The sequence below is a fragment of the Littorina saxatilis genome, unplaced genomic scaffold (genome assembly GCF_037325665.1).
Source record: "Littorina saxatilis isolate snail1 unplaced genomic scaffold, US_GU_Lsax_2.0 scaffold_2104, whole genome shotgun sequence".
Classification (NCBI taxonomy): domain Eukaryota; kingdom Metazoa; phylum Mollusca; class Gastropoda; order Littorinimorpha; family Littorinidae; genus Littorina; species Littorina saxatilis.
Window position 1 is genome coordinate 1 of NW_027125986.1, and position 11,905 is coordinate 11,905.

The window sequence follows — 11,905 nt, forward strand, 5'->3', positions numbered from 1 at the left end:
AGTGGCTCTGGAGCGGCCGAAAATCGACCATCACCAGGGGCGGATCAGTTCATTTTATGGCCGGGGGGGGGGGGGGGGGGTTCCAAAAGTATATTGTGAAGATATGGGTGTGAAGGCGCGAAGCGCCGCGCCGACCACGCGAAGCGCCTAGCTTGCTAGGGGGGTCCGGGGGCATGCCCCCCCCCCCCCCCCGGAAAATTTTGAAAAGAAGGATGCAAAATGGTGCAATCTGGTGCATTCTGAGGATGATCATTACCAGTTTCAGGCAGCAGATTTTGTCACTGATTAATACCCCAAAAAATATTTTTATTTTTTGGCTGGGGGGGGGGGGGGTTCCGGAAACCCCAGACCCCCCCCTCCCCCCCCCCCCCCCCCCCCCCCCTCGTCCGCCCCTGATCACTGCGTTGACAATCTTGACAGAGCTGAACAGAACACATTCGACACACCCACAGATCAAAGTTGGCAGGGGAGAGAAGTGCAGAAATCTGGTTTGATTTACCTCCCTTCCGTGCTCTTGCGCGATTGAAAAGCGTCTTTGTGCAATTTCCGCTGACGTGCCGAAACAGAAAGTCGAACAACAACAGAATCGCTGTTTCATTCCTTGCTTGCAAATTGGAGATTCAATCTTTAGGCATTTTTGTTTGAAAAAGCGATGGCCGAGCAAGGCCACAACGAGGCATTTCCTGAAAATGAGACACCGGAGTCGATCACCGGGGTCTTTTCAACAGGTAAAGTTTGTAGAGTTTGTGACGGTTTGTTTCATCGATTTTTGTTGTGCAAGTTTCAGAACGTGATGCAGCAACGTCGAAGATATTGTACGGGTCACTTTATGTAGATATTCTGTTTTCGTGTTGTGTACCCCACGCCAAAGTGGGGATCGAATGGGGCTGAGGAGTATGAACATAACCGAGTCCCGGAATGAGCAAATGAAATGCCTCAGATCCTTTCCATAATTCCAACGGATATTATTATTTTCTCTTCATCGAACTCAGAGGGTACACATAACTTAAACTACGCAGTCTATATGTAGATTTAGGGCAGGGAGGGGTCTGCGTATGTGATATTTTAGAAGTCAAAGATGATCATATTAATGTGGATTTTTGAACCGCCTTTCTTGAATATTTATCCTACATGTATACGTGAGAGAGACACTCGTGAGATAAATCATAATAATCGTTCAAATCACATGTGTGTATATATATCATGTAAATTAGGTCATGTCAAGCAAGTCTGGCAGGGACCTGTTTTTCCACTGCTTATGATGCCAAAGTCACCGAGACAAACGTTATTAGGCAAAAAAAAAAAATAGGTCTGTTTACGGTAACCCGACCGACCCTATTTTTTTCGCGCGACCCTAGACTTTTTTTTGGCATTTGGGGAGAGAAAAAAAAGAAAAATAAAATCTTTTGTTTTTTTGGCAAAATAACGTAAAAATATGGTTTTTTGGAAAAAAAAAAAAGAAAAAAAAATCCCGACCTACCGACCCTATTTTTTGGGCCTATGTTATCGTAAACAGACCTTTTTTTTTTTTTTTTTTGCCTTATAGAGAGAACAAAATTGCGCTCGCTATTTACCCTCGGTGAATTTTTAGAACTAACACGTCACGCCACACTTTCAGAGGGACGTTACTTTACTTTGACGTAATAGATGGCACGAGGCTTTAGAAGAGATCGAGGTTCCAAAACAAGCGTCTTCAATTTAGCTGCCTCGTCTGCAAGACATTTTCAGTAAAATACACGTAAGTACAGTATGTAGGATGAACAGAATACTACATGGCTTGCTGTTTCGTACCAGATTTACACTCGTTGCTTTTTCAAATAGTGAACATCAGTACTCTCTATGTAGGCATAGGTATTATGGACAATGATTGAGTAGGCCTCGCTGCCTTTTTACATCCCCTAATTGCAATCCATATCATATTTGGGTCTGATTTGTCATAAAGATTGATAATGTGTATTTATTCCTATCTGTATACTACATTGTCATGTTGTGGAGGTCTGTCCATCTCTACCAATCATTGTCCGCTTGAAAGGTGTCTTAATTGTAGAGGCTGAGAGTGACGGAGCATAGGAGGATGCCATTCTGATCAGTCATTCAACGGCTATCGCCAGTTATCTCTCTGACCGGACGCTACAGTCCTACGCGAATCTATCAACAAAAAAATACAGAGTTATCTCCCATATGGTTTTCGCGAGCACTGATCTAAATTTGAGATCAGTGTTCGCGAGACTTAAATGATTGCAGATTGGCCAACTTCGACAGTGATCTCCGTTCTGTTCTTCACAGTTATGATAAAGACATCGTTCTAAGGTCAAAACAAGTAGAAATTTTGGGACTGCTGCCGGAATGAGACCGTAATATATGGTTTTATCACTGTCAACTGGTTACAGAAAAAATCGTCTGCTCCAGTGAACGCCGAAACCAAACGGTTGATTATCACGTGACACTTTTGCCATATTTAGAGTTTTTTGCACAGTAAATACAGCCGCGAAAAATAGCTCGCTTGAAACTGTCTCACATATCAATTCCTTTGTAATTTAAAAATGACAAAACACCATGAAAAATCATTATCGACGATCGCGAATCTGCTTATATTAATAATACATTACAAAAAGCTCTAAATATGTATAAAAAAAAAATGGTTTCCTTGCCAGACAAGGAAACTCAAGGCATCCTGTCAGGGAGAGAATGAGCCGAACTCATTTTGACCTGAGTTCAGGATGAGGAGGATGCATCAATGTTCCTGGCAAAAAAACATTAGCAGCAAAGTATGATTGGTTATGAGCCTTCTTGACTTAAGTTCTATTCACATAGCAGAATACTAGACTGTTTGCCAAGTTAGTTTGGACTTGACGCCCAAGGGTCGGTGAGACCGAGTCAAAAAGTCTGCTTTGTGAACAGCCCGGACGATTTAGCACCGATTTGGTTCGGATTTAGCACCAACTTGAAAAATCAGTTTAGCAGTGCTTGAGGCCTCAGTGATTTACAAATTTTATACAAGTGACTTGCTGCAGACTTTGTTATCGCACAAGTACTTTCCCCGTTTGGATTTCAGGTCTAGCTTTAAAACGAAAAATGCGACTGACAAGCCTGAATATATCCCTTGATATATATATATAGTCAGCTAAGAAAATTGTTACTGAAGTCTGAGCATTAGCACGCCTGTTCATAGTGGTTTTTAACTGACTGAATTGGTTCCAAAAACATCACTTGAAAGTGTTTGGAAAGTTGGTTGTAACCTCTAAGCCTACCACGCCTCTTCTATACCCTCCAAGGGGGCCTGGTAGCTCGATCAGTTGGTAAGAGCACTCGCCTTGTGATCCTACGGTCACGGGTTTGAATCTCGGCTGGGATGGACACGGGTTAATTTTATGTGCAGACTCAAAGATGGTATCACCGGCACGGTTGGCCTAGTGGTAAGGCGTCCGCCCCGTGATCGGGAGGTCGTGGGTTCGAACCCCGGCCGGGTCATACCTAAGACTTTAAAATTGGCAATCTAGTGGCTGCTCCGCCTGGCGTCTGGCATTATGGGGTTAGTGCTAGGACTGGTTGGTCCGGTGTCAGAATAATGTGACTGGGTGAGACATGAAGCCTGTGCTGCGACTTCTGTCTTGTGTGTGGCGCACGTTAAATGTCAAAGCAGCACCGCCCTGATATGGCCCTTCGTGGTCGGCTGGGCGTTAAGCAAACAAACAAACAAACAAAAAGATGGTATCTATGTTCCACCCCCGTGTCACCACTGTGGCATGAAAAAGACCTTGGTCATTCTGCTATAAGTGCAGGTGATTCATTTAACACCTAAAGAAACACATGCCTGGGTAGCGCGATTCTCTTGCTGCAAGCTTTCCACTGGGAGGAAGCGACCCGAATTTCCCAGCGATGGAACGTAATGTTATGAAAATGAAAGCCTGAATTGCGACATCCATTCTCATTTGGAGACATGAGAGTTTTGTCTGTTTGTTTTGTTCATGGGCTGAAACTCTCACGGCGTTTACGTGTATGACTTTTTTTTACCCGCCATTGAGGCAGTCATATGCAACTTTCAGGGGAAACATGCGTGGTATTTTCATGTTTCTATAACCCACCAAACTCTGACATGGATTACAGGATCTTTTCCGTGCGCATTTGGTCTTGTGTTTGCGTGTACACACGAAGAGGAGTAAGGCACTAGCAGGTCTGCACATTAGTTGACCTGGGAGATCAGAAAAATCTCCACCCTTAACCCACCAGGCGGCCGCTGTCAGGATTTGAACTCACAACTTTCCGATTAGGAGGCCGTTGTCTTATCCACAAGGCCTCTGCGCCCGTCTAGGCATGAGAGTATAAACCATGATTGTATGCTTTCAGGAGTAGGCGTCCTGCAGCAGTATGGCTGGTTCCTGCTGCTGGGTCTGGTTGCTTTGTTCTACATCAAGAACCGCTTCCTGGAGGGCAGACTGCAGCGCTGGCAGCAGCAGAAAGAAGATGCCAGCTACAAGAAAATGGGTGAGCTTAAAGTTAGAGAAACAGAACCATTTTTCTTCTTTTCCTTCATCCAATTCATGAACTGGGTCCTTTTTTTGGTGTTTCAAGCTTTGCAAGTAGAGTTTGGAGTAGAGCTGGTTAAAACTAACGGGGTCTGTGGGTGGTCGGCCCAGGCTTAATATTGAGCTTCTTCTTCTTCAGCGTTCCTAGATCAGGCCTCAGATTTCCAGTCTTATATGGGTTATGAAGTTTGTGGTCGTATCCAGGTCTTGTTTGGTGCCCCAGAGTTTCTCCGCTAGAGTAGCTCCATGCGGCCAGTGCTGTGTCCGTGCGTCTTGGTATAGGGGGCAGGACTGCAGTCTGTGTGCCTATCTCAAAAGCAAAAGATTAAAACTATACAGTGGAAACCTCATTTAATAGTTTTAAGACACTCCCCCCCCCCCCCCCTGAATTTAAGACTATCTCCCTTTTAACTTAAGACCCTTCTTTTTCAGGTTTTATGTTCATAAGCTCTGTAAGTTTACCTCGATTTTAAGACTTCCTCCTTTTTAAGACCTGTTTTTTTCCAGATTTTTGGAGGTCTTACTCTTAAAGAAGGGTCTTAAAAGGGAGGTGGTCTTAAATTTGAGGGTTTTGAATCTAATAAAAGGAGGGTTCCACTGTACATATATAGTTTTAATCTGAGAAAGGAGGGTCTTACAAAAAAAAAGTCTTTGGGGGGGGGAGGGGTTGCAACTATTATCCATTTTACTATTAGTAATGTGTACATTTTAATACCTATGTGACAGACACTGGCAAGGCCCAGTCACAGTTGGAAGCCATGGAGAGAGCCAGGCAGCGAATGCAGGAACAGCTGGACAAACAGGCTGAGGAATATAAACAGAAACAGAAAGAGGTACGAACAGTTGTTTGTTTGTTGATACAGATAGTGATGATGTAGTTAAGAGGCTAGGCAGCGAATGCAGGAACAGCTTGACAAGCAGGCCGAGGAATATAAACAAAAACAGAAAGAGGTACAATCAATCAATCAATCAATATGAAGCTTATATAGCGCGTATTCCGTGGGTACAGTTCTAAGCGCTTGTCGAAGAGTTGTCAACACAGGACTAACAAAGAAACTAACATCTACAGACGGACACGAACCCTATGACACACTAGCAAACCCTGATAAACATACAACAAACAACTGTTTAACAACAATGTACACATCAATAGTTAGGTCCAAACAAAATAATATTAAGCACAAAGAAAACACCTCTCACAGAGCACAGCACAAGAATGTCTTTTGGGGCACAACACATCACGTCGAACATGAAAGTCACAGCCAGCTACGGGAAGAACTGAGTCTTCAACCTACTCTTGAACGCGTCAAGAGAGGGGCTCTGGCGAAGCTCAAGCGGCAGGGAGTTCCAGACGGAGGGGCCCGCGGAGGGAAATGCACGCTGACCAGCAGATTCGAGCGAGGGATGTGGAGGCGGAGTGGGTCAGCAGCAGAACGAATGGGACGGTCGGAGGGCTGGGTGTACAGGTCCAGGGAGGATTGAAGGTACTCGGGAGCAGAGTCGTTGAGACACTTGTAGACCAGAGTGGACAGTTTGTAAGAGATTCGGGTGTTGACAGGGAGCCAGTGCAAGGAGCGAAGTAGGGGGGTGATGTGGTCTCGCTTCGTCTTCCCCAACGTCAGCCTGGCAGCAGCGTTCTGGACTCGTTGTAGGCCATGAATGGATGAGTCGGGGAGGCCAGCCAGAAGGGAGTTGCAGTAGTCCAGACGACTGAAGATGAGGGAGACAACCAGCTTGACACAGGCGTCGTGGGTGAGGTAGCGACGTACAGTTGTTTGTTTGTTTGTAGATGGTGATGATGTAGTTACTAAGTTAGGCAAGGCAGCGAATGCAGGAACAGCTGGACAAACAGGTCGAGGAATATAAACATAAACCGAAAGATGTACATACAGTTGTTTGTTTGTTGATGGTGATGATGTAGTTAAGAGTTAGAGGCCAGGCAAAGAATGCAGGAACAGCTCGACAAACAGGCCGAGGAATATAAACATAAACCGAAAGATGTACATACAGTTGTTTGTTTGTTTCTTGATGGTGATGATGTAGTTAAGAGTTAGAGGCCAGGCAAAGAATGCAGGAACAGCTCGACAAACAGGCCGAGGAATATAAACAGGAACGGAAAGAGGTATGCGTACAGTTTGTTTGTTGAGGGTGAGGTCGGTAGTGCCTGTAACTTAAGGGCACAGTCAATTCCAAGTTAACAGTGTGGCTTAATAACCATCTCAGATCTGGTCTTAGCTAGGCTAACTACACATGCACACACACACACTCACACACACACACACACACACACACACACACACACATGCACACACACACATGCACACACACACACTCACAACCCCACACACACACACACAATACATGTTTGGGGTGACATGTTGTTGTTGGTTTTTTCCTGCAGAGTAGGTGTGTGTGTGTGTGTGTGTGTGTGTGTGAATGTTTGCATGTATGTGGGTGTGTGTGTGTGTGTGTTTGCATGTGTTCAAGGGTGTGTGTGTTTGCGTGTATGTGTGTGTGTGCGTGCGCCCCATGTGTGTTGCAAAATACACAGTGTTTGCTTTGGCAGTCATTGGGTTTTTTTTATTCCAAGAGAGGTGACTGTTACTGCTTGATATTTTACATGAATTATTTCCCTTTGTTTGAATTGCCCACACTTCATTTTCTGTGGGTATGGCGCTTCAAATGTCCCATTGTATGTCAATGTTTTTTTAATTCTTTTTATAAAAGAGTGGCTAAGATAGTAAGAACATTTTCATGGTAAGCAAAAAAAGAATAGAATGGACCAGGTGACCCAAATCCAACAACACCTTAGGGCGCCTTACGTTAAATTAACTGCATGATATCTGTGTCTTTCTTTGTTTTTTCATTTGCTGTGTATCTGTTCCACGTAGAGATCTAAAAGTTTTTCTTTTCTACCAAATACAGTGTTTTGGTTTCATTCCCATTTGCCCCTCAGGACCTTCTACAATTAAAACGTGTTTTTTTCGGTCTTGACAAATATGGCATTTAAATTCTGCGAAAGACACAGTAGCGGTGACAGTTTGAGTTTTCTATACCCTTGGTTGGTTTCAAGCTGCTTCAATTTATGCTGTAAATCTTGGTTACTGTGTATGTATGTTGTTCAGTCAAACTCTGTGTGTGTGTGTGCTTGGTGTGTGTTTTTGTGACGTGTGTGTTTGATGTGTGTGTGTGCCGTGTGTGTTGTTTGTGTGAGTGTAATTGTGCATGAATGAGTATGCATTTGTGTGCCTTTACATGCACTTCTGTGTTTGTTTTATTAATTTATTTCAGAATGTACATGTATTTGTTTGTCTTTGTGTGCAGAAAGAAGAGAAGGCCCGCGAGGAAAGGATAGCGGACTGGAAGCGACATCAGGAGGGCAAAGGGTACCGCAGCAAGCACAGAACCGTGAGTGGAATCTGGATTCTCAATTGTAGTGTCTTGTCAACTCTCTCTTGTGTACAGTGGAACCCCCCTTTTAAGACCTCCAAAAATTGGAGAAAATCAGGTCTTAAAAAGGAGGGAGTCTTAATATGGAGGTACATTTACAGAGGTTGTGAACAGAAACTCTGAGAAAACAGGGTCTTAAAATGGAGGAAGTTTTAAAAGGGGGTTTCTACTGTATTCTGTGTGAGGGTGTTCCTGTCTGTCTATGGGTTTTTTCTTTCTGTGTTTGTGTCTGTCTTCCTGTCTGTCTATGGGTTTTTTCTTTCTGTGTTTGTGTCTGTCTTCCTGTCTGTCTATGGGTTTTTTCTTTCTGTGTTTGTGTCTGTCTTCCTGTCTGTCTATGGGTTTTTTCTTTCTGTGTTTGTGTCTGTCTTCCTGTCTGTCTATGGGTTTTTTCTTTCTGTGTTTGTGTCTGTCTTCCTGTCTGTACATATATATATGGTTTTTTTCTTGCTGTACGAACATACCTTGCTTCTTTTTTTAAAACTTGATTCAGATGTGTCTGGAGTCAGGTCATGTTTTGATCATCTGCAATTGCTTTCCTCTTTAATTTTCATGTTTTTCTTCTTGGGTTTTTTCCTGTCCTTCTTTTTCCTGTCTTCTTTCTTGCCGTCTGTTTTACTTTCTTTTTCTGTTCCTTGTCCCTGGGCGGGGGAGGGGCAGGGGTGGTCTTTTAACAAACAATATAATTTGTACCGTTTCTTCAGTCATCCACTTTCGGGCTTTAAAAGAGTATACTCCTTCCAGTTCCAGACAACTATTTCTTGCTGTGCAATTTCCTCTTGGCCACCTCTTGGCCAGCATGGGGTTGTGTCCCTTGCTTTAGACAAGGCGACATGTTGACGTGCTGTAGATTAAATTAGTGGCAAAGGTCATGTTGCTGTGTTTGTGAATATTGGTACTAGGTGTGTAACTCAGTGTCTGTGTGCTTCAATTTAAATGCCTATTTGAATTTTTAGATTAGAAATTTAGAGTCTGTCTTTAATTTCAGTGCCAGAATCTGTGTGTGTGTGTGTGTGTGTGTGTGTGTGTGTGTGTGTGTGTGTGTGTGTGTGTGTGTGTGTGTGTGTGTGTTTCCTCAATTACAAAGGTATTGACAGACATTCCAGCATACATGTATGTAAACGCATGCATGCAAACACAAAGAAATGTATTTAATGATGTTTGTGTATGCATTTATGTACACACATATTTGCATTCACCACACACACACACACACACACACACACACACACACACACACACACACACACACACACACACAGAAAGCTTGAAGCAAAAGATTTGTTTTCAGTCTGTTTACTCAAACAAGTGTCATTCACAAAAACTCAAATTCTGAAGCTGCCAGCTTGGTTTGTTTCTGTTAGGTCTTTCCCAAAAATAAATAATCCAAAGTTAATGATACTGATTCCAAAATAAAAAAATTAAGCACAGACATTTGAGTGCATAAAACAGGAATATGCTGAGTAGTGGATGGAGAAAGGTAGGAATGTTCAAATTTGAAAATGCGTCATTTGTTGAAATGATTTTAGATCAAGCGCAGTTTAATTTCAATGACCGAAACAAAGAATGCGATAAATACTTAACACATTTATGAAATTAGTACATTTCTAGGCTTTCTAAAAGATTGTTAAAATACACATACGATTCTGTCTTCTGCACTTTGCATACAACAATACAGAACCCAATGGTCTGATTGGGAAAGAAAAATAGTATGATGGATAAAACTTGACCTGGATGTTCTCTGGTGCATTCTGATCAGATTGAAAACGTACTATGTATATACTCTGGATCTTCAAATTGTACAGTCTTTATGCTTTGCGGAAAGAAAATTACTCTGTAACCTTGACAACAGCCAATTTTCATGCAATGTAAGATGAGTCCAAGATAAATGTGGCAGTCTAGAGAAGGGAGACTACTTTAGGGTAGAAAGGAAAGATGGTTATGCAGTTGCTGGCCTTTGTGGGAGAAATTCACTTCAAATGTTCTTCAGTATTTGAAGTGTATTGTTTACATCTTCACGAAATGTAAGGGAATACTGTGCCCGGATTATCGAAAAAGGGCAAACTTTATTGCTCAAAAATAATACACTGGGTAACAAAGACATTAGACGTAGTAATTGTGAGTAATAATACTTCGTAAAACAAACAGTACATGGAGTAATTAATACGGCGAAACCAAGACGAGGTTCTCATTTCTGCAAGTGGTGGTAATTTTGCGCATAGTACTGCCCCTATTCATGCCCTGTCCTGGCGCTGTTTGTGAGTTTACACCCCGCTGTACATAACATGATAGCGACATAGCTTGGAGCTGGCCTTGTGTCATTATATGGTCAGTAATACGCCAGACGACTTCATATTCCTTTTGATGTGCAAGGTTCTGCCATAGAAACAAAAATCTCTTGGAAATAGTATGGACTTAATGTTGCAGGTGGGTAAAATAAAAGTAGGGTTTGGGGGGAGGGGGGGGGGGGGCTATAATTAAAAGGGGTAAGAAGTAAGAGATGAATACATGGACGTTATATGTCATCTTTATGCAGGATATCTTGTACACAGCATTTTCTCAAAATGGCTGTCGATGTGCTTACACTATGCTGGCCGTGTGTCACTGTCACTCATGAAATCATGATTCAGAAGTAAAAATAAAAATTAAGTTAGCCTGACAACGATGACATACGTATTTATTAATATCCTCAGCGGTACGTAGTCGTAGCCAATTAGGGACATGCTTTATTAAATAGAAAGATGTAACAACAAGCTGTTCCTCACACAAAAAACAAAAAAATTCCTCTCACCCCACCCACCCATCCCGTGTCGATCAAACCACAAGCCACGCCCCTCCTCCCAAAACAACAGACTGTCAGTCAAATATTTCTCTCAGTTAGCTCCTCCCCCTCTCTCTCTTCACTTGCGGCCGTAACGGAGGAGATTGCCCATGCTGTCCTTATCACCGCTGGAAGAGACGACCTCATCACGGGGCACGCTCATGTAACCGTGAGCTGGCATCCAGATCCAGTAGCCACCGTCGGGGTCTCTCTTGCTAGGGGAAGGGCGAAGGTAGCTAGCCAGGCGGGAAGCGTAGATGTGGGGCGGGGCCTGCAGCTCTGCGGACCGCCTCCTCAGGATGTGGGCCAATGAGGAGGAGGCAAGGCGGGAAGGGGCGGAGTCAGCCTGCGCGTTGCTGTCTTCCGATTGGCTGCCTGTGCTGAGTGAGAGAGTGGCGAGGCAGAGCACGAAGGCGGAGAGAATGTGGAGTGTGTACGTTGCCATGGTTACTGCTGTTGTGATCGGGAGGGCGACGCTGGAAAGAGAAGAACAAGAACTTAGTTTTAAAAATAAATGCAGAGACAGAATGTTGTATGTGTACGAAGATAAAAGTTAGACACAGAGAAGAACAAGTCGTTTGTTTTGAAATAAAACGGAGACAGAATGGTGTACGTGTAGGAAGAAAAAAGCTAGAAAGAAGAATATTTCTCTGGGTTAGAAATAAAAATGCCCACTTGTGCTTACGAGTCTGAAGTCTGAATGTTTTAATGCTTTAATGAGTAGGCCTTGGGCCCTTTTCATGGAGATGAGCACATCTCTAGCACCAGCATACAAATGCACATAGTAAACAAAAACAAGAACATCCTACTCATTATATATAATCCTATTCCAATAATTCCTGTGTGCTCTTCAGTGTACGAGTGTAGGTGGGAGTCGCATCCCGCGAATGCACAAAAGCAAGAATCACATTCATTCATTCTCCCGTCTCACTTTAATTTTACAAAAAGGGGAGAGTGTGTCGGGATGGGGGGGGGGGGGGGGAGGGTGATTAGCGATGTGCAGTTCGGATAAGCAGCGGTTAGCTACTTTTGGAATCAGGCCCCATGGCATGAGAGACAAAAAAAATCGATTCAGCCAGATAAACACTATTGCCAGAAGTGGTGGACG

The 11,905-nt window shown here is 43.3% G+C and overlaps 2 protein-coding genes across 2 annotated transcripts; one reads left to right on the plus strand and one right to left on the minus strand.

Moving 5' to 3' along the window:
- Window positions 1-559: 559 nt before the first annotated feature.
- LOC138954433 (selenoprotein S-like) lies at window positions 560-7,934 on the plus strand (the record flags this gene model as incomplete). Its single annotated transcript, XM_070326281.1, is given in 4 exon segments — window positions 560-728; window positions 4,348-4,485; window positions 5,253-5,359; window positions 7,851-7,934. Coding segments are annotated over 4 exon segments (405 nt in total), but the record flags the coding sequence as incomplete, so codon positions are not given.
- A 1,322-nt stretch (window positions 7,935-9,256) lies between these two features.
- On the minus strand, window positions 9,257-11,274 carry LOC138954434 (uncharacterized; the record flags this gene model as incomplete). The annotated part of the gene is given in 1 exon segment (XM_070326282.1): window positions 9,257-11,274. A coding segment is annotated over 1 exon segment (366 nt). The 3' UTR covers window positions 9,257-10,876.
- Between the last annotated feature and the right edge of the window lie 631 nt (window positions 11,275-11,905).